This window comes from Solanum tuberosum, unplaced genomic scaffold (genome assembly GCF_000226075.1).
Source record: "Solanum tuberosum cultivar DM 1-3 516 R44 unplaced genomic scaffold, SolTub_3.0 scf00055, whole genome shotgun sequence".
NCBI lineage: Eukaryota > Viridiplantae > Streptophyta > Magnoliopsida > Solanales > Solanaceae > Solanum > Solanum tuberosum.
In genome coordinates this window covers 675122-697451 of record NW_006238981.1, presented here as the reverse complement: position 1 = coordinate 697451, position 22330 = coordinate 675122, and the positions used below count along the sequence as shown (strand labels likewise).

General features: G+C 33.5%; 3 protein-coding genes across 3 annotated transcripts in view; 1 reads left to right on the top strand and 2 right to left on the bottom strand.

Moving 5' to 3' along the window:
• Positions 1-8943: 8943 nt before the first annotated feature.
• Positions 8944-11868, bottom strand: LOC102603023 (galactinol--sucrose galactosyltransferase-like). Its single transcript, XM_006344385.2, has 4 exons — positions 10442-11868; positions 10143-10320; positions 9691-10058; positions 8944-9582 (listed from the first exon to the last, which is right to left on the bottom strand). Exons 1-4 carry the CDS (start codon positions 11651-11653, stop codon positions 9007-9009), a joined length of 2334 nt encoding a protein of 777 aa, XP_006344447.1. The 5' UTR covers positions 11654-11868; the 3' UTR covers positions 8944-9006.
• An 822-nt stretch (positions 11869-12690) lies between these two features.
• LOC102602688 (uncharacterized) lies at positions 12691-18222 on the top strand. The gene is made up of 10 exons (XM_006344384.2): positions 12691-12947; positions 13120-13225; positions 13334-13472; positions 14192-14249; positions 14333-14457; positions 14536-14628; positions 15150-15422; positions 16310-16530; positions 17205-17423; positions 17906-18222. Exons 1-10 carry the CDS (start codon positions 12856-12858, stop codon positions 18032-18034), a joined length of 1455 nt encoding a protein of 484 aa, XP_006344446.1. The 5' UTR covers positions 12691-12855; the 3' UTR covers positions 18035-18222.
• A 364-nt stretch (positions 18223-18586) lies between these two features.
• The window catches only part of LOC102602351 (FKBP12-interacting protein of 37 kDa), a 7850-nt gene continuing 4106 nt past the window's right edge, over positions 18587-22330 (bottom strand). The window contains exons 10-14 of the mRNA XM_006344383.2: positions 20963-21016; positions 20444-20605; positions 20166-20235; positions 19270-19325; positions 18587-19186 (exon numbers count right to left, since the gene is read on the bottom strand). Coding sequence (XP_006344445.1) covers positions 19019-19186; positions 19270-19325; positions 20166-20235; positions 20444-20605; positions 20963-21016 — 510 coding nt within the window. The 3' untranslated portion in view covers positions 18587-19018. The remainder of the gene's footprint in view (positions 19187-19269; positions 19326-20165; positions 20236-20443; positions 20606-20962; positions 21017-22330) is intronic.

The window sequence follows — 22330 nt, the reverse complement described above, 5'->3', positions numbered from 1 at the left end:
TCATTTTCAATATTTTGAGGATATTTTAGGCCTTTTCCGTTTCTTTTATAATTTTTTGATGACAAATGAATTCCGACCATCGATATTTATCAAGACACATAACAAGCAAAGAGAGGAAGGGGATCGGCTCAGCACATGACATATACATTTTAAGTATTTATTACTCCAATATAAAGTAAACACATATAAATAATAACAAATAACTTTTGCATTGTTTTTTCTAAAAAAAAAACACTTGTGAAATATAATACACTAGTGAAATTCATCAAAATGAATAAAGCTTATATATGTATGAGAATATCATTCATTCATATAGATAGTAACTCATTAATGAAACTCATGTTTATCGTGTAACCATACAAATTCAAATTCTATTATTGGATCAGTGAATTATTTACTTAAGAAAGAGACAAAACATAGTTTAGAGGTATTTTTGCAATTTTTTAAAACTTGAGAGTATATTTAGTGTAATGAAAGAAGCTACAAGAAATATTTGTAAACTAAACGTAAAAGAGTATTGGTGATTCATTGCACTTGACCTTTTTTTCTCATTCAAGATTACTATAATCATTGACTAATCTATTGCTAAATTGGTCATATTAATTAAAATTTGCCTTTAAATTATTTGGAAAAGAAGGCGGAAATATGCCATATGCAAGTAAATTCAAAGCGCAAAAAATCTTTATGGTCAACTCATTCTTATAAAGTTGACCAATAAAATAATATATTCACCAATTTTATTCATGGAATGGAATCCAAAAGAAATAAACATAATCTAGGTATACAAGTTATTGCTATAAATAAGCAACATGAGCTCATATATTTCTCCACTGAATTATAAGAAGGAAAACAAAACATCTCACATACAATTACCAGCTTTATTTGTACTTACAATCATGGCTCGTCTACCATCACGCTCATCACGCCGTCATCGACATTCCACCACCACCACCAGCATCACCACCAATGCCTCAATCGCTATTGGATTCAACAATACCATTTCCGATTCCACCACCCCAGTAGCACCACCACTATCATCATCAATGCCTCAACCACTCAAAGTCAACAGTACCATTTCCGATTCCATCACATCAGCACCACCATCCTCAACAGATGCATTCCCAATTCAACAGTAATTTTATAATATTATTTTATGCTAGTGCAATTATTCATGTATTAGCTGCTAGTTTTATGATTAGTTGATGAAGATTGTTATTTCTAGCAGTTTATGTTAATGTTTATTGTTATTTCCTCCAATTTATGTTAAAGTTTAATGAAATTTTAATATTTGAGGTGGTTAGCCTCTTAATAATAAGTTCTCAGGACTAACACATTTACTTTTATTAATTATCATGTCATGCATTTCCATATTATTATTTTTATCGATGTGGTAGTAAATAAAACAAGAACAAACTACGTCTCATTTATCTTTTTACTTTTTAGTATATGTATTAAATTGCTTAATTATATTATTCATTCTATCGAATAAGTAATTTGTTAAAATTGTTTTATCCGAGAGGACTATCCCAACATCGATTAACCAAATATACTACTACATTTTATACCTAAAATAAATAAAGGGAAAAGGGTCAAAAATATCTTTAACCTATTGGAAATTGCTTTAAAATACCCTCCTTTTACCTTTTGGTTTAAAAATACCCTCTACCTTTGTGTTTTTGTTTCCAAGACACCCCTCATTTCACCTTTTAGTCTAAAGATACTCTAAACCCAAATTTAATTGAAATGAATTCTCTTACTAATTAATTAATTATGTTATTTCTAAAAGAAAAATTTTAATTTATTCAAATTTTTAATAATAGTTCATCTCAAAATATTTAAATTTATTATAAAATAACATAAACAATTTATTCTGTAAAAATGAATTATAAAATTCTTATTTTTATTATTAAAACAAAACAATACTATGCAATGGAACCCATTCTTTATTTAGTCATTAAATTATTGAAATTTAAACATTCTGTCTCACTTATATTGTGGTGCAAACACGACAGTGTGGTATCAAACTTTCTCATATTTGTTCAATTATTGTATCAGCTTATAGAACATTTTCCATGGGTTGATTAAATTTTGTCAACAACCATTAAATGTTTATGTTAAAATTTAATTATATTAATAAATATTATTATATGTTATTTATTAAAAAGTAAATTAAATAAAAGAATTTATACTTCATTTTTACCTAATAAATTCTTTATTTTATTTTACGATAGACTTAAATATTTAAATATTTTGAGATGAGCTAATATTAAAATTTTGAATAAATTAAAAAATTATATTTTAAAAAAATAAAAGAATTAACTAATTATGTCGTGAATTTCCACGTGGTTCTATCTATGTGCTAGTTAACAAAACTAGAACAAACTACTTCACGAGGCGTATTATCAAAGTATTATTTTAAATAAAATAATTAATTCTACATAATACTTTATGTTAGTATATATCACAATAATATTTTTAGTTAAATGATGATATCACAATAATGGTGTATCGAGAACATAAGATGTGTGATTAGCGTAATAAGACAGAAAACGTAAGATATGTAGTTAATGTAATGAAACAAGGTATTGAGATATGACAAGTGTGGATAACTTCTGCAGTACCAGACAAAGAGAGTGAGGTATGTGATTGACGTAGCAAATGTAAAACATGTGATCAGCGCATCAAGATAAGATATGTGGAACAATCGACTGTCATGAATGGTGTTACATATGTGAATCATGTCATGCATTCATTATATGTACGATATATTTTATATATGTTTATTTATATCTTAATTATGGACATAACATAAATAACGTTTGGATTGTGCTTTTAAATATTTGTTCTTGTGTGATAATTAAGAGCAACTAGAGGATTTTGTTTGATCTTTGTGACTCCACCCAGAGGCGTATTCAGGAGGGGGTCACCGGGTTCACGTGAACCCATGCTCCCCTCCAGAAATCATATATAGTAGTGTTATATTTTTTAAAAATTATTTAAATATAGATGTGTGAACCCACACTTGAAGTATCATATAATGTCGTGCGATGATGATGAGGTGCACCTTTCTAACTAAGTTTAGAAATTTGAACCTTTTAATTATCTTGTTTTATTTTTCTTTCTAAAATTGAGTAACATCTCTGATCTAAGTGGGTTGGATAGATAAAAAATAATTGTGTACCTATAATTTTAAAATTTCAATAGTATTTAGTGATAAGAACATAAATGTTAAACCAAAAAAATTTATATCTTAGATCCACCTTTTCGTAATAGTGCACCCATGATCTCAAAATCCTGGATACGCCTCTGAGTCTTCACCCCTTTATATATGTACCTTAAGGTGATCATTTCTATCTCCCTACCTTGTTAGTATGTGTATAGAATTGCTTATTCATTCTATTGAACTAAATACGAAAGAGTACTTGTGATGCGATCATCGACACACTTCAATCATTTTCACAACAAAAAATATGCTTTTATAGGTAAAGAATCTTCTTTTCACAAATTTTAATTAATATGACCAAAATATATAACATCTTTTTATTTCTATATATCCTTCGTAACTTATAGTAAATTTAAATTTATTAAATTAATTAATTTTAAATAAATATATTTTATTATTGGTCAACTTTATAAGAATGAGTTGAAATAATTTATACAACATAAAGATTTTATGCAAACTTTGAATTTACTTGCATATTGCATACTCCTGCCTTCTTTTTCAAATAATTTAAAGGCAAATTTTAATAAATGATAACCAATTTAGCAATAGATTAGTCAATGATTATAGTAATCTAAAACTTTGGAGGTAATAACAATAATTTTTTTCCTCGTTAATGAAATTTTTATTCTGTTTCTATAGTCAGATATAAGATTTTACTAAATTGAGTTTTTTTTTTCTATTAGTGAACACCATTAGACTAATATTGTAAAATTGCATATATCTTGTCAGTAAATTTTTCTAGAGTTAGGAGCGTTAAAGTTTCAAGACAACATTATGGTTTGATTAGTATATCTAAAGACCACTTCATTTGATATTAGTGTAAATTATTATAAAATTTATAATTTAGTTAATTATTTTCGACTATTTTAATAATTATATAGAAATTATGCAGCTCAACAAATAAATCATATGGCGGAAAGTTTTTCCTGCAGTTACTCATTAGTTTTTCCTTTTTAATCTTTTGATGACAAATGAATCCCAACAATCGATATTTATCCTACACACATAACAAGTGGGATAGGAAGGGTATCAGCTCATCAGCACATGACATATATATTTTAAGTATTTATTTTGTCAATTATAAAGTAAACACATAAATTATAATAAAAAAATAACACATACAAAAAATTACAAATATCTTTTGTATTATTTTTATAAAAAACACTTGTGAAATATAATATACAAGTGAAATTCATCAGTAATTTTTTTAATGGAAAATGAATGAAGCTGATACGTGTATGAGAATATCAGTCATTCATATAAATAGTAATAATAACTCATTAATGAAACTTGGGTTCACTGTGCAACCACACAAATTTAAATTTCATTATTTGGATCAGTGAATTATTTATTTAAGAAAGAGACAAAACAGAGTTTAGAGATATTTTTGCAATTTTTAAAAACTTGAGAGTATATTTAGTGTAATGAAAGAAGCTACGAGAAATATTTGTAAACTAAACATAAAAGAGTATTGGTGATTCATTGCACTTGGACTCTTTTTCTTTTCTTTTTTCATTCAAGATTACTATAATCATTGACTAATCAATTGCTAAATTGATCATATTAATTAAAATCTACCTTCAAATTATTTGGAAAAGAAGTCGGGAATATGCAATATGCAAATATATTCAAAGTTGGCAAAAAATATTTATGTTGTAAATTATTTCAACTCATTCTTATATAGTTGACCAATGATAAAATATCTTCGTCAATCTTATTAATATAATTTGAAAAGGATACACATAATCTAGGTATACAAGTTATAGCTATAAATAAGCAACATGTGCTCATATCTTTCTTCACTGAGTTATAAGAAGGAAAACAAAACATCTCTCACATACAACTACTAATTTTACTAATTTTATTTGTGTTTACAATCATGGCTCGTCTACCATCACGCCGTCGTCGACATTCCACCACCACCATCACCACCAATGCCTCAATCGCTTAGACTCAACAGTACCATTTCCGATTCCACCATTCCAACAACACCACCACCATCATCAATCCCTTCAAGTACCATTGATATCCAACAGTACCATTTCCGATTCCATCACTCTAGTAGCACCACCAACATCAACAGTTGCATTTCCGATTCAAGAATAATATTAATTATCATATTATTTTATGCTAGCTAGTGCTATTATAGTATTAGCTACTAGTTTTATGATTAGTTATTGAATATTGTTATTTTCTGCGGTTTATATTAAAGTTTATTGTTATTTTCTGCAATTTATGTTGAAGTTTCATGGAATGTTATATTAATGCTATTTATATTAAGTTTCCTTACTTTTATCAAAATTAGCGGAACATCATCAAGGTCTACGTTATGTCTTTGTTAAAAATAATTTATCCAAAAGGACTATCCCAATATCAATTAACCAAACGTACTACATTATGTCTTTGTTAAAAATAAATGTGACTATACTCTACGACAATACAACCCATTAAACTATGTAATTCTACTTAAAAAGTGATTACAAAAATAATTGTTGGTCGTATCAAATCTTTCTTAAGTACACTAATTAATTAGTCCGACATAATCTAGCCTTCTTAAAAATCATCATGTCTCAGACAGTACAATTATAGTTCAAGAAATATTGGAGAACTTCAAAGGGGAAAAAAAGCACCTTATGTCAAATATTAATTAAACTTGACCTAGAAAAAGCTTTCGACCATATTATTAAATGGTCATTAATTCATTAAGCTCACCCATTTTTATTTTTTAACTGTCCAATAGAGTCCTTCGGAATGGCTCAGTTGGTTTGGAGGGTGGTTATCTATATAGATGATCCGGATTTGATCCCCCTTCAATGCCTTCTGAGTCGAGCATGTCACATAGGGCTTGCCTAGTGCGGTTTACATTCCCCGTGTGATTTACAGGCTATTACACAGTGGGGAATTTACCCAGTGCGCACAGAGTGCTCACCCGAAGGGAGAGATTGTGTAGCGGCTGTGAGTTATCCTGGGGTTCCAAAAAAATAAAATCCAACAGAACTTATTACTCTTATTATGTTGTGCATTTTCGCGTGGTCAGCAGATGACCTAATTTTACTATTAAAATTAAACACAAAAAGTTGTAATGTGATCATCGACACACTTCAATTATTTTCACAAGTATCATGCTAAAAAAATAACTTTTGATAGATAAACAATCTTCTTTTCACCAATTTTAATTAATATGACCAAAATATTCAACATCGCTTTATTTCCATCCTTCGTAACTTATAATAATTTAAATTTATTAAATTATTTAATTTTAGAAAAAAATATTTTATTGTTGGCCAACTTTATAAGAATGAGTTGAAATAATATATACAAACACAGAGATTTTTTTGCAAACTTTGAATTTACTTGCATATATATACATATTCCCGCCTTCTTTTCCAAATAATTTAAAGGAAAATTTTAATTAATATGACTAATTTAGCAATAGATTAGTCAATGATTATAGTAATCTAAAACTTTGAAGGTAATAACAATAAAAAAAATTCCTCGCTAATAAAATATTTATTTTGTTTCTATGGTCAGATATAAGATTTTACTAATTGAGTTTTTTTTTCTATTGGTGAACACTAATATTGTAAAATTACTTATATCTTGTCAGTAATTTTTCTGGAGTTAAAGGAGCATTAAAATTTTCAAGACAATATTAGGTTTTGATTAGTATATCTAAAGACCACTTCATTTGATATAAGTGTAAATTATTTTACAATTTATAATTTAGTTAATTATCTTTCAACTATTTTAATTATTGTATAGAAATCATGTAGCTCTACAGATAAATCATATGGCGCAAGGTTTTTCTTGCAGTTATTGCCATTAGTTTTTCTTTTCCTTTCTTTATTTTGGTTAAAATTGTTTTTTCTTTTTAATCTTTTGATGAAAAATGAATCCCAACCATCGATATTTATTTAGACACATAATTAGCGGAAGAGGAAGGGGATCAACTCAGCAAATGACATATACATTTTAAGTATTTATTACGTCAATATAAAGTAAACACATATAAATAATTACAAATAATTCTTGTATTGTTTTTCTAAAAAAAACACTTGTAAAATATAATACACTAGTGAAATTCATCATCATCTTTTTTTTAATGGAAAATGAATAAACCTTATATGTGTATATGAGAATATCAATCATTCATATAAACAGTAATTCATTAATGAAACTTAGGTTCACTTTGCAACAACACAAATTAAAATTCTATTAATGGATCAGTGAATTATTTATTTAAGAAAGAGGCAAAACAGAGTTTTAGAGGTATTTTTGTAATTTTTTAAAACTTGAGAGTATATTTAATGTAATAAAAGAAGCTACAAGAAATATTTCTAAACTATACATAAAAGAGTATTTCTGATTCATTGCACTTGACCTTTTTTTTTCATTCAAGATTACTATAATCATTGACTAATCAATTGCTAAACTGGTCATATTAATTAAATTTGCCTTCAAATTATTTGGAAAAGAAGGCAGGAATATGCAATATGCAAGTAAATTCAAAATTGGCAAAAAAAAAAAACTTTATGTTATAAATTATTCATTCTCGTAGAGTTGACCAATAATAAAATATCTTTGTCGATCTTATTAATGTAATTTGAAAGAGATAAACATAATTTAGGTATACAAGTTATAACTATAAATAAGCATCATGAATTCATATATTTCTCCACTGAGTTATAAGAAGGAAAACAAAACATCTCTCACATACAATTGTCAGTTTTATTTGTACTTGCCATCATGGCTCGTCTACCATCACGCTCATCATGCCGTCGTCGACATTCCACCACCGCCGCCACCCGCCACCACCACCAATGCCTCAATCGCTTAGACTCAACAGTACCATTTCTGATTCCACCACTCCAATAGCACCACCACCATCAACAATCCCTCAACCATTAATATCCAACAATAGGATCTCCGATTCCATCACTCCAGTTGCACCACCAACATCAACAATTACATTCCCGATTCAAGAATAATATTAATTATCATATTATTTTTATGCTAGCTAGTGCAATTTATAGTATTAGCTACTATTTTATGATTAGTTATTAAATATTGTTATTTTCTCCAATTTATATTAAAGTTTATTGTTATTTTCTGCAATTTATGTTAAATTTTCATGGAATGTTAATGCTATTATGTTTAAGTTTATCGTTATTTCTCTCTATCTTTTTAGTATGTGTATGAAATTGCTTAATAATTCATTCTATTGAACAAGCAATAACTCATAAAAATTGGGCTCCCATCACATTGACAGGTCTTTTGATAATACAAATATCTAATGCTAGAAAAATTTATACATCATAGAACTAACATCTAGTTGTATTGCTTACAACCTACATACTACTAGATTGACATTTTTTGATAAGGTCAAACTTCTAAAATCATACACCTGAATAAAAAAACTCATCATGTACTCCAATCATTAGGTCTTTTTAAGGTCTCGAGTTTGAGAGGTCTTCACTCTTACTTTTACCAAAATCAATCAATCTAACCTATTATGTATTATACCTAGATTTTAATATATAAATGTGACTACTCAAAGACAATGTAAACTCATTGGTTTATGCAATACTATCTTCAAAGTGATTACAAAATTAATTGTTACAGCTCGCATCAAACCCTTCTTAAATACACTCATTAATTAGTCCGTTATAATATATATAGCTTCCTTAAAAATCATGATGCATCAGTCAATAAAATCATACTTCATAGTATTAAAGCATTCGATATTAAGTGGACTATAATTTTAATTTTCCTGATTTGTTGATTCAGAAAACATACTTAATTTCAGACAATCTTGAAGAATTAGGCCATGGAACTTGAACTGTGACCATATGATCTTCGTAACTAAAATCAACAGAGACTCCATCGATCGTACACGATGACGGCTTCTCAGAAGCAAACACCCTCATTTCACCACTCCCTCTCACTCCAATGCTTACTGAACTTTCTTCCTCCTCATCGTTGTTGTCGTAGACAAGAGAGTCGATTGCACCACCAGAATTGAGCATGTTCACCAATCCAATTGGGGCAAACTGCACTGATTTTTTCGACAACACAGCTACAGGAGTGACTGTTAAGAGCTCATAGTTGAAAGGCTGAAGAATAATCTCCACATTTTCGGACAATTTTAAGAGCTTTAGTTTCTTCTGGCTATACATGTACACCGCGAAAATGTTCACTCCTTCCACACTTACTGGATTTGTTCCATTGCTCCATTCAATATCTTTGGGACTAGCCAAACATGTCACTGCCACTGAATACTCGTTCGCGCTTTTATTTTTCCTTGAAACAGGGCACCATCCTCCTCCTTGACAGTTAAATGCTCCAAGAACTCCCGTAAACTATAGTCATTAGTCATTACAGCCAGAATAACACAATAAGATGAAATTTTGATCCTACAAATTATTAAAAAAAACGTGAATTGCATTTGTTATAAGATTAATGCTTACTTTATTAAGGTTCCAAATCTTGAGCATGGTTTTTCCATCATGTAAAGGGTCTTCAAACAGGCAATCTTTAGTTGGTAGTGCATAATGTTGGCAACGGAGAATGGAACCATCAGGCAAGGCCAATGTCTTCAGCAACTGGAAGTTGTGTTTGCCGACTGAGTCGCTAACATATACTGGTCCTCCTGAGATGGCTCGAGAGGCGGCATGAAACTCAGCACAAGGGTGAGTAGATTGAAACATGTCCCAATCAGGGTGGATGAAATTTCCCATCCACAGACTGTTGTAAGCACAATGTACCATGTGACATCCTTGCAGCCAGAATGTCCCATTGGGATCCCCAGTTGGATCGGTGCACCAAAAATCATCTCCTGCAAGCATCAAGAATCTAGCTTAGATCAAATCAAACAATTTTACTATAAGAGTTACAAATTAATGCTCGAGACATCACATACCTACGCGTCCAAGAGAAATGGACTCTGTGCCAAGGTACATAAAGTCATTGCAATGTTCCATGCTAGCAATCACACCGTTCCCTTTAAAATGTTTCCTTATTGAATCAGTTAAGGCTTTATAGTATGCTTTGGCAAGTTCCACTCGTCCTCCATAATCTTCTGATAACATCTCCAGCAACTGCTTCGACAAGAAGGTGAATATAAACTTCGTAACATTAGTCAAGAAGATAGAAATGAAAAGACCAAAAAAAAAAAAGAGATCAATATTTTTTCAAATTTATGAAGTTTCGAGAACTTACATGAATTACATCCACCTTGACTCCATCAATTCCAGCTGATTCAAGATGCGAATGCAATCCTTCATACATATCATGAACCTTTTCCGGTGGAACCAATCCAACACCATTGTTCACAATCTTGTCCACAGCCAAATCCTCCATAGTCATCTGCAAACTCTGAGACAGCTTAGGACTAATGACCCTACAATCCGGCATGTTTGGTACATTAGGCCTAATCCCACCCCAGTACCCACACAACGCGTGCCACACGTAAACATGCTCAACGCACTTAAATTCGTCCTTTAGGTCCTTTACAAATGCCCTCATCCCCTTCCCCTTTCCCCTGGGACTCTCATAGTCCCTAAATTTATAATTCTCTTCAAATTTTATTAACCTACACGGCATCTGTTCACCAGCATCAGTCCTGTTGATTCCTTCTTGATCATCAGTTAACGGATCATCATCGTGACAAATCGATTGCCATCCATCATCAATTAAGACTAATCCTGGAGGGCAACCACCCTCTACTAGGTCCTTAACCCCTTCCATTACCCCTTGTGGATTTACCTTAAGGTAAAAAGCATCCCAAGTACACCAACCAAATTTATCTACTATACCTGGAAGTGACTTCTCTTCAAGCAACTTGAAAGTCCCTAAATGTAATCTTATAATCTTCATAGCATTCTTCACCATTTCGTAGGGGTCCTCCCCTACGTGCATATAAATGCAAGTCCGGAACCTGGATTCGCGAACTTTACTTGATCCACTCTCCACGCAGACATCCAAATTATCGTTATGTCCAGGCTGGAACGAGGCTCTGAAGGAACCTTCTAGAATCGGAAGTATCAGAACATAAGGACGAAGTCCGTTTTCGGATTTGTCTAAGATTAACATTTGAGTCTCATGCTGGATGTCTCTGCCGTTTTTGCCTACCCAATGAGTGGTCCACCATACTTTAAATCTGAATAGGCTCATGAACTTTATGTCCCTGAGCTTGCCAATTGGGACCACGTGATGGCTTCGGGCCTCGTCGGAGTCAAATCCGACGAAGGTAAAATCTTTGGAAATGAATTGTGATGGAGTGGCAATGATGTTGGCAGGAACATTAGTAAGTATAGGATAGCCATTGGCTAAAAACTCAGAGCCTTTAAGCGTGATGGATAAAGGCTTTGTGTTGTTATCTATTAGCCCGGCTATCACTTCTGAGGCATTTTTGTTCAAGCTTGGAGCCATTAGAAACAGAGTAAACAGAGGAATTTAAAGGAGTTTTTAGGATATGAAGCAATTGATGATAAATGCTTGTCTACAAAACTGTATATATAGACAATTTTCCCACCCACTTTTGCTCCAGAAGTGTGTGTAGGAGTGGGAAAATTCAAGATAATACTGGAAAAGAAATTAAAGGTGGAAAAAGTGTATTGAAAATAGTTGGAAGCACTAGTTATTAAGTTATGGTTGGGAACAATTGGTTAATGAACTGAAATTTTGGCATGTAATATCAGATATTAAAATAAACTCCGTTCTTTCCAGAACTTTTATTTGATTTCTCTAGATGTTTCAATGGGCCATCACTTGCTTTTAGTAGACAACTATGTTCCTTTCCATTTTCTGAAATTATTGTATCATCAAATGAAGTCAAAAATAAGTAAACACAAGACAAAAGGCATGCAATCATGCATGGTTCCTCCAGAGAGAAAACAAATCAAATAAAAAAAAAAAGGAAGTATATTATATGTGTTAGATATATAGTCCAACTTCAAACTTTACAAGATTTTATTCGTCTTATAGCCAAACATAGCTCCTAATTTAGTGAAAATATGCAACAATTTAATTTGTATCTATTTGACTTGGAGTCTGTTTGATATTGTTGCTAAAACTACTCTCTTCGTTTCAAAAAGAATGTCCTAGTTTGACTTGGAAAGGAGTTTAAGAAAAGAAAAAAGACTTTTTAATCTTGTGGTTCTAAATTAAAGTTATGTCAAATGTACCAAAATGCTCTTTAATCTTGTGGCCTTAAAAGTGTTGCCAAAAAAAGAAAGAAGTATTTATTTAAACAGACTAAAAAAAAAATTAGGTCATTCTTTTTTAATCAGAGGGAATACTTATTTTTAATAGAGATATCAATATTGATGTTTTTCTGTTAAATAACTTTTCGGTCCTACTATAGTACTCCCTCCATACTTCATTTTATAGCCTAACGATATCCCCTACTGTCTCGCTAAATTGGGCTATTTCTGAAATATGAGTCCAAATATTATTTCATGGACCTTTTATGGGCCTGAAACAGTATTCCCTTTTGCTGCTGCTCCTATGGCAGAACCCCCAAAAGTGTGGTTATTACAACTAGAATTCAAATTTTTTAATGCTTGAAACTCCATAATTTTTGTAGATTCTGAAGTTAATGAATTCACCATATTGATCTGCAAAGCTTAGTGATGGCGGGAACCGAGAAAGAAGAACCGGAACTGCACGAATCCGATAATCAGTTCGTTTGGGATGAAACTTCTCAGCTTTACTATCATGCTCGGTGCGATTTTTTTTTATATATATAATTTAATTTACTTCCTCAACATTTTCTATATTAATCTCCAATTCCATTCCTCTTTTCGCGAAATTAGGGCTTGAATTTATTTTGATTTATGTAACCTCTGAATTTCATAAACTTTGGAGTTCTTTTGAGATCAATCGTTCTTTTGTAGCACTGGATTTTATCACGATCCTCAAGCAGGCTGGTACTACAGCTGTAATGATGGCCTTTATTACAAATTTGAAAATGGTACTTATGTACCCGTGGAGTCTTCTCAGGTAGAGTGTTTTTTTTTTTTTTTTGCTTTCAAATTTACAGCATTCAAATGTTAGCCTAGTTGAGTTTTGGTTTGATTTATGTTAAACTAGTTTATTATTGTACGTCAGGATGGTTGTCGTGAAATGAATAGTTGTGAGAGCATTGCGCGTGCGGATTCTAACAAAGAGGAGGTAGATGCAGACATAAGTATGTCAGGTGAAAATGTGGCGCAAGCAGTGGAACCACTTTCTTCTGAGTTCGCTGAAGGTGAGTAAGTTTACCAGCCTGTCTAATGTTATAGAAGATAGTATGTGTTTGTGATGAAGTTGTTGCTGCAGTAAATATATTTTGTTTCCCCCTTAAGAGTTCTATCCAGACTTGATCCTTTTAACTTTGGGTGATTGAAACATTTTGTTGTAACTTGATGGGTCAAGTAATCTAAACAAAAGTGGATCCAGGATTTTAAGTTTATGGCTTTGGCAAAAGCTATTGGGTTCTAGTGAACCCATAACTTTAATGGTAGCTCCGACACCATATCTAAAATATATAGACGTAGAACCATTCTTCTGTTTCCTATATTCTGGTTGGTGAAATACTTTTCATGTCCATCTGGATTTGAATGAATTGCAGCAGTTTCTTGTGAGTATAACTGGGTGAGTCATTATCGAATCAGTTTTGTTCATTGTTTGCTGATCTATTTGACTTGTGAAAACTGAAAAATGTTGGATCATGGATGTAAGATGTATCTTCATGCAATTTCTTCACTTATGATACCCATTATTTATTATCTCATTATTGAGCCCTCTTGCTATCAGTCCTTTGTCACCACCAGTAATGTTCTCACCCCAAGTATAATGGCTGTCCTTCAAATTGCTTCATCCTTTCAGTAGAGAAATATTTGGGTGTAATAATCGTTATTTTGATAATTCAGAAGTCATTTGCACTTGACAGTTGCTTACTTTCTCTTTCTGCTTCACTCTAAGCAGAGCACTTGGAGGATACCAGTTGCAAGCTTCCAGAAAACCCGCCACCACCTTCAGAGTGGTAAAACACTGTGTTTAGTTATCTTGTATTTTTGTTCTTGTAGTTATTTTTCTTTCCCAACTCTGTAATACATCTACTGTCAGGCTCGAAGATACTCTCATTGAACTTTATCTGGCGAATTATACCACTCAAGCTGCCAATAGTACTTCAGACATAACAGTGGCTCCTGAAATAAATGACACGGATCACACACATTTGTCAGCAGCTGGTTGGTTCAAGGTTTCTGTTTTTCTCAAAATATGATTAGAGTTACAGCATTGCAAGTCATTCTACCTTGACGGTGCAGGGAATGACAGCACATATGAACTTGAGGAAGGTGAATGGATACCAGACGACTGGACAGATTCTGCTGATCCAATTGCAGATGTCATGGATGATGGTTAGTAATGATTATGATACTTTTCATTCATAGATTTTGTATTCTATACAATTTTTCTCACTTGGCATTAAGACGTTAGTGTTGAAAATGTTGATATGACACCAGAAAGGCAGAAAGCATATGGACATTTCACCAAACTATAAGGAGTTCAAATGGGACAAATCCTTGTACTGTAGTTGCTTCCTTTTCTTTTTCTCTTCATCTAGCATATTGTCTATTGATTTTTGTAGTTTCTGTTGTTGCTATCTACACTCTACCCTTCCAGACCCTACTTAGTGGGACTACACTGGGAATGTTGTTGTTGTTGTCTCTCTCTTATTTTCTTTTGGTAGTTCAAATAAAGTGGGAATTATATTGAAGAAAAATCTTTCTTTGACTGCCTCATGAATTCCTCTATTCTGTAACTCATACTAAAAAGATGGAATAGGCTCCTATTCTGAAATACATATGCACCTTATGTTGAATGTCTTCATTTTCATGGTTTTGGATGCATAAAATTGACTGAAGTTCCCTCACAACAGGCATTTGTTTGGAGGAAGAGAACTGGCGAGCCCAGTATGGTCAAGTTGAACGACCAGTTGAGGATTCTCTGTCACATATTCAGGCTGTTGATTTGTGGGACTGGTCAATGGTTAAAAAGATCAGAAAAGGTCGAAAAAGAAGGGTGGCCAAGCTGGTCGGACGACTGGTGAAGCCAACTGCTAAGCTGCATCCATCAATGCCCTCAAGTGGCCATCTTCTTAAAACTGCCCCAGTATGTGAAGTCCATCTTGATCTGGTACGAGTTACATCAGGTTTGCATTGTCAAACTTCCATTTACAGGGGAACTTCTGCATCCTATTTGTTTACAGTTTACACAGATCAGTTATTGTTGTTAACATGTCCCGTTTTAGTTGAGGTTTATAAAATGCTCAGTGAACTGTTGTGACTTACTGTAAAAAAATTATCTGAATTCACGTAATTCCCTTTTCTATGTCTATCTATTCAATCCGTGATCTTTTCATTACATATGCCAGAAACTTCCTTCTTTATTTTGTGGCAAAAGGTGGAGGATTTGTGGCTTAGGTCGCAGGTTCAAGCCTCACACCATGCAAAGCGAAGCCCGGTATTTAAGTGGAGAAGGGTAGAGGGGCGGGCCCATTATCCACCGAGTTTAGAAGGCTGTGATTGGTCCAAAGGGCGGGTCACAGATGGATTTCTCGGTTATCAAAAAAAAAAAACTTCCTTCTTTATTTTTTACATGTGAGCAAACTCATGCCTCCCTGGTGACTGCCCTGCAAAACTAAATGGCCAATACTTTCTTTTCATGTTTCAGCCATCAGCATGTATGCATTCACATTCATTCATGGTCAGCCTTACTTAGAATACTGTCAGATTAGACATGCATATCTTGAGATGAAGTCATGTAAGCTACAGTATGTGTATAGACAGTAAAAGAGATGTAATGAGGCGCAACATTAAAGGGACAGGGATTTCCAACTTCTTCTGAAACATCCATAACTCTCTTTATTTCGTTCAATCCTCTGCATCAGAAGATTGTAGAACCTCAACGACAGACAAATTCTGTTATTTGGCTGTCATGAGAAGATGTTTTCATTTTTTGAGTATGAGATTTTAGTTTGCATTTGCCATCCTTATTCTATCCTTGTTGGAACTCATTCAAAATGTTTACTTACTACAGGTCAGGTGTACAGGTTGAGAAATCCTAGCACACAATATTTGGCTTCTTTGTCAAATTATGATTCTTCCAATCCAACGAAATATTGGCGCTTTCCGCAAATGTCAATCAACAGAGAAATCCAGACATGCTCACCAGTCACTGAAAGATATAAACCCATAAGCACAACACTTCCTGGTGGGGAGGATGTATCTCTGCCATCGGAGATCAGTGCACCTGAAAAGGTATTCTACGTCCACTTTATGTTTCAAGTACTAATACAATTTTTATACATGGAGATGGGTTATTGGTCATTTGGGATAAACTGATAAAGTTTCTATATGCAGTCAATTAGGGTGAGTTCTTTAGCAGATTTAGTATCTTAAAGCTTGAAAAGTTGGAACACTTTTCTGAAAGCTGCACTAGAAAATTTGCTAACTGGGAAATGTAACAAATTGTATTAAAGTATTAGACGGCGAACACAACTAAAAGATGAAGATAAAAAAGCATGCCAGTTCAGTAAACAAACAGCATAGATTGAACCATCTTAGACAATAGTGCTAGTTGCTGAGCTGAGTTTGGATCTGTGATTATTTCATTCTCTTTAGTGATGAAATAATCAATTGAAGAGAATGGAAGGATAGCCTAGTGGTAAGGACCCTCCACCTCCAGCATAAGGTTATAAGCTGGAGTCACCGAGGAAACAAAGTGGGAACACGCCATTATTGGGCTTCTGAATGGAGGAGCTTTTGTTCAGGTTTGGGGGAATTCTACCATGTAAGTAGAAAAACAATTGAATCATCTCTTAAGAAAACTTTTTAATTTTACTGGAAAGATGCTTTCTCCTATTTAGATGAACATGCACAAGGATCTACAATCTCTTACCTATCTATTAAGTTGTGTGATTATGCCATTCCAGGACAGAGACCACCTGTACAGGGACAGAGCTGCAGAAAGAAGAGCATTGCATGGTGGGTTTGGCGTTGGTCCAGGGCAAAAAATTTCACCCAACTCTGATGATTCTGTTCCTTCGGAGACATCTGCTGGTCCAGAGGAAGCTCTTTCCGAATCCTTGAGCAATTCATTTGGAGCTGGTAGCTATGCCAGAAGAATGTTGGAAAACATGGGCTGGAAGGAGGTACAGTTTAAACGTTCACGACTTTAAGAACTATAGTTTTAGCTACAAGTGTCACCGAGGAGGTTTTACGTAATCTTAAAATGTCTTATCTTTGGATCTCAAGAAAAAGTAGAGACCTACCTAGACTTGTAAAACTCTGAATATTGTTCTTCTGATTCTTTCTTCCATATTGATGGCCCATCTCTAGGTGTCCATTCAATCTTTTCACTCAGGTGTAAAGGGAACTTTTTCCTTCTTTCATTACTAGGTCGTTGTAATAGTTTTAAGTTATTAGAATCCATCTTTTATCGAAAAGGAAACGTTCACCCCATCTATACTCGGACATTCTTAGATTCTCTTTAATGAGTAATTTCATGATGTGTAGTAATGAAAGATTAGTTCACCTAGCGATTACATGAGGACCTCTGTGAATGAGACTACTTTAGTGAAACTTGGAACTGTAATGACGGTATTGTCACCTGATGGCTTGGGTGTTTTCACAGGGAGAAGCACTTGGCTGCAGCAACAAGGGGTTGATTGAACCTTTACAGGCTACGGGAAACAAAGGTTCTGCTGGGCTGGGTTGGAATGATGAGCGAAGAAAGCAGTCCATGTACAGTTCTAAAAAATAAGCGATGTACCTCCTTTTTTGGCAGTCTGATAGAATGTAATAAATCTAATTTCACTCGTCTGCTCAGTCAGCTTAGTTTACTTTTTATTGCCTTGTTTACTAGTCAGTCACATATCTGCTTCTGACCTATTTTATATTACACCATTTGATTAAAGGGCAATACAAGATCAAGTTATCACTGTTATATCATATCAAGAGTTGTAAGAGAAACAATTAGAAAAGCAACTGTCCCCATATTAGTTGTCCCAGTTTTGATTTTGGGTTGAACGAAATCATGCCTTTTAAAAATGGGGAATTATTCCTTGAACATTTGAACCCTCTGGGACGTACGTTTTAAGTACAATAAAAATACGTCATAATATTGTTTCGAGTAAAATGAGACATCTATATTATAATAGAATTAGATGAAGTTGCTTTAATCACATTAATAAAACAGTACCCACAGTTCAAAATTTGATTAATATGATGAATTAAATTTTTGGAACTAACAAAATATCAAGAAAACATTGTTAGTAAGACAATTTGACATTTTGAGAAATGTCAAAAACAAATAGAATGATAAAAGGTGCTACCTGCATATAGACTAGCTACACTCTACAAGATAAATTACAGTTCCGCACGATACAACGGCTAAATTGCAAGTGCATAGTTGAGAAAATGTTGTACGAATCAAAAGAGGCTATAGATTATATTGGTGCTGCAGACATAGGAAACTAAATACACCATGTAATACCCAAGAAAATGGGAAACAAAAACACAGAATCTAACACGGATTGCAGTTATAAGTACATCGGTAACACTGTCTACAGCTCGTCAGTCAGAAAGATATGGCAGTGCTTGTTGCTTTACAAACTGATAGCTCTTGGTTCCAGATCTGCAGGCTTATCTTCTGCTTGCTTTACCGTTGTACCATTCAAGGATAAAAGAGTAGCTTCATGTATGAAGGTAAGGCCTCGAATGTGCTGACCAACTCCAGAAGCTTGCGCTACTCGTTCTCTGCCTGTGCTGCTGTAGTTGTCATTTCCTCATCATTGGCAGTTTTATCAGGAGTTAATTCGGTTTTCTCCACAACAGTGTTTTTCTCATTCAACTCTTCATTCAGCTTACTGATCACTTCATCCTTCTCTTCAACTTTATCTTGCAAGATTAGTACCTAGGACAAATACGATTAAAACGTCAAAAGTCATCCTAATGTCCACTTTCACTCTAAACAAGAATGGGAACTGTGTGAAGCACCATTTCGTTTGATCTTTCTACATCATTCGTCAGTCCCTCTATCTGTTTGCACAGGCCTGCAAGTGGGAATAAAAATTGTTAGAAAGTGAGTGAATCATTGCAGTTCTGAATAACAACGGCAAAGCAACAGAATTCAAGTTGGGTCAAACATAAAGGAATGTCAGTGAGCTAAAAGGTAAAATGAAATCTATAACAAAATTAGCACAAATATGGATTGCTTACGCAATGAGGGTGCTAACTTCCTAGTTATGCCATTTTTCCCCCAAAAAATAAATAAATGTGAAAAGTTAGATACTATAATCCGCCATAGTACAAGGAGAAACTACTTTGATCTACAAACAAATTATGAACTCTGGAGAGAGCAGGCAAATGGGTGAATCAGTGTAGGAATTAACAGTTTCACAGTAAGGGATGGTGTAGGTTTCACTGATGATGATAACTCAATTCTAAGTAAAAGCATGCCTTATATCTGGCATGACTTCAATGTCGCAATAATAAGGGCATGCATGCAGATATATGGTAACCACACACAGATCAGGCGCAACTGATTCTTTTGAGTACAGAGAAGATATGCATTTAAAATGTAGTATAATTCCTCGTCAACTGCTTACTTAAGCAAAAAACCCTACCAAAAAGCAAATAATATCTAAGAGTGACTATGTCTTTACTCATGTAATGTCCAGATGAACCAGAGGATATGCATTTATTACCAAAAGTTTCAACATTTACGGCAAAGCTAAATATCCTCGCCAATATTATCAATCACACTGATCATATCTAGAATGACCAAACCGACCAGCCAATCAGAAAAAATATTAGCAGCAAACAAAAAGTTCCTAGCCCAATCAAAAAGAAAACACAGGTGTATTTGTAAAACAACTTGGGAGAACATTAACCTTCAAATTGACTTTTGAGTTCAGCATTCTGAGACCTCTGCAAAGCCAGTTTCATTGTTAATTCATGTATCTGCAAGTAAAGAAAGAAACAGAACTTCTGTAACATCTCACATTTATCACCTTTAAAGCAACCATCATAATTTAACAAACCTGAAAGAAATAAGCTAGGCAACTAAGTAACTTATGAATAGATTACTCTTTCCATCTCTAAATTCAGTTTTGAACTAAAAGTGTTTAATATTTTACACACTTCACTGCTCAAGAAAATCATTTACTACCTTTCCTTCATTAGCCTGGTTTCCAATCTCTTCATTTTCCTCCTGCAGTGTCCTACATTTAGCCATTAGCATCTTGCCCATTTTGCTTTGTGGGGTAAAATTGACAGCAGCAATGTTATCATGCAACTCCTTCACTTTCTTATCCTTCTCCTCAACCAAATTCTGGCAATGCAAAATAAGAAAAGATGTAAGCAAGAATGCAATCAGAGCCAGCAAGGCCACGAAGGAACAATGAAAAAGTCAAATAAACTACACGTGAAAAGCATCCAAAAATTTAAGCACCAAGCATGCTTTATTCATTGGCAACAGGATGCATCATCTGAGCTCATTGAGCAATTCAAAAGATAACCTGGAATGATGTCACCAACAGTGCGCTGCCCCGTTAAATAAAGAATTCAAGCCAACCATCAAAGAGACTTGAAAGAACAATGAAGTTAAAGTATGGAACCACTAGATAAATGTATCAATCTCCTCTCCAGACATTTCAGCTTGAAATTAAAATCAATCCAGATAACTCACCTTCAGCCTAGTGAACTCTTCATGAATAGCTGGATCTAGTAATAGCTTCCGTGCCTGTAAATTTACCCCCAAAAGAATAAGGAAACTGAGCAAAATGTGAACAAAGAGATTAAAAACAAATGTTAACCCAAAAAGAAATAAGGAAAAGCTACGGTATAAAATGACATTTTCCAGGAAAAAAGGGAGAGAGAGCTCACTGCAGATACATATTATAGCAGAAAGGAACAAAATGCTACAAAGGTTTGTTTATTCAGTGAATCATAGTGCTGTTCTCAGAAGAAAAAAAGGAAATAAAGAGAAAAAAACAGAAAGGTTTTGATTCCATAACTCTGGCTTGTAACCTCTAAATTTCTGGATTTTTTTTGTTTTAATTGGTAACATTGTATTCCTCAGCATTAAGGATATGCTGGAGATCTTCAAAAATAAGCAAAAAGAGAGTAGGAGGAAGCTATTTCTGGTAAATTAATGGAACTATATGCATTTCTTGAAACTTTGTTCTTAGTATCAGACTATCATCTGTTCTCACTTAACATGAAGATCTCTTAGGCCATTCATTGAGCAAACTTGAATCTAAATCTTAGAGAAACTAGTTAAGGGGGCATAATCATATGTGCATATTACAAACTTGGTAAATTCAACTAGGAATGAATATAAACTTTGAAAAATAGGAAATGGGAATAGAAAATAGGAGGAGAAATTTATGATACTGATGCCGACTGAGCATAGCTGTCAAAGGAGAGTTGAACTACAAGGAAATCACCACCCATTAAATGCAATAACAATTTTAACATCTTCTCTGTTTTTGATAATTGTGTGATTATGAGAGTATTGTTGGAAAATAGTGCAGGCTTCATAAATTAATTACAATAAAAACAAATCTGCCCCTTAATTAGTAGCATAGATAGTAAGAAACAAGTAGACACTGAAGACTCAATCTTTTCATAAATATTAAAGACCCAAATAATCCAGCTAGTAGGATCTACATTAGGGTTAAGCAGAATGATTCAAGCAGAGAAGAGGTACAGGCCACCAAATGCAGTTCCTAAGAGGCTCTATCTTATCAGCCAGTTCGATGTTGGATAAATGTTGCTCTTACCCTTCAGTTATCTTACCTCCATTAGTCTGGAAGCGAATAGCTGAACTTGCATCAAAAGTATCAACAAAATAGAAACACAAAATGAAACCATTCCCTTTCATGATTCCCCTTGCTAACTTACATTTAATTATGACTGAAAACTGCAGCCTTCGAAACTCAGGGATGAGGGCGTCAACCCTCTACCCTTCTCAACTTAAAATACTGGAGTAGGCTTACTTGGCGCAGCTCAAACTTGTGACCGAAGAAACAAGTCCCTCAACCTAAGTCAATTG

Excerpts from the sequence above, each read along its gene's own strand:
- LOC102603023 (XM_006344385.2), bottom strand. The coding sequence starts at position 11,653 with ATGGCTCCAAGCTTGAACAAAAATGCCTCAGAAGTGATAGCCGGGCTA. Across the intron at positions 10,321-10,441 it reads TCAAGGTGGATGTAATTCAT|TTGCTGGAGATGTTATCAGA; the intron begins GTAAGTTCTCGA and ends TTGTCGAAGCAG. Across the intron at positions 10,059-10,142 it reads CATTTCTCTTGGACGCGTAG|GAGATGATTTTTGGTGCACC; the intron begins GTATGTGATGTC and ends TGATGCTTGCAG.
- LOC102602688 (XM_006344384.2), top strand. The coding sequence starts at position 12,856 with ATGGCGGGAACCGAGAAAGAAGAACCGGAACTGCACGAATCCGATAAT. Across the intron at positions 13,226-13,333 it reads TACCCGTGGAGTCTTCTCAG|GATGGTTGTCGTGAAATGAA; the intron begins GTAGAGTGTTTT and ends ATTGTACGTCAG. Across the intron at positions 15,423-16,309 it reads TCTGGTACGAGTTACATCAG|GTCAGGTGTACAGGTTGAGA; the intron begins GTTTGCATTGTC and ends TACTTACTACAG.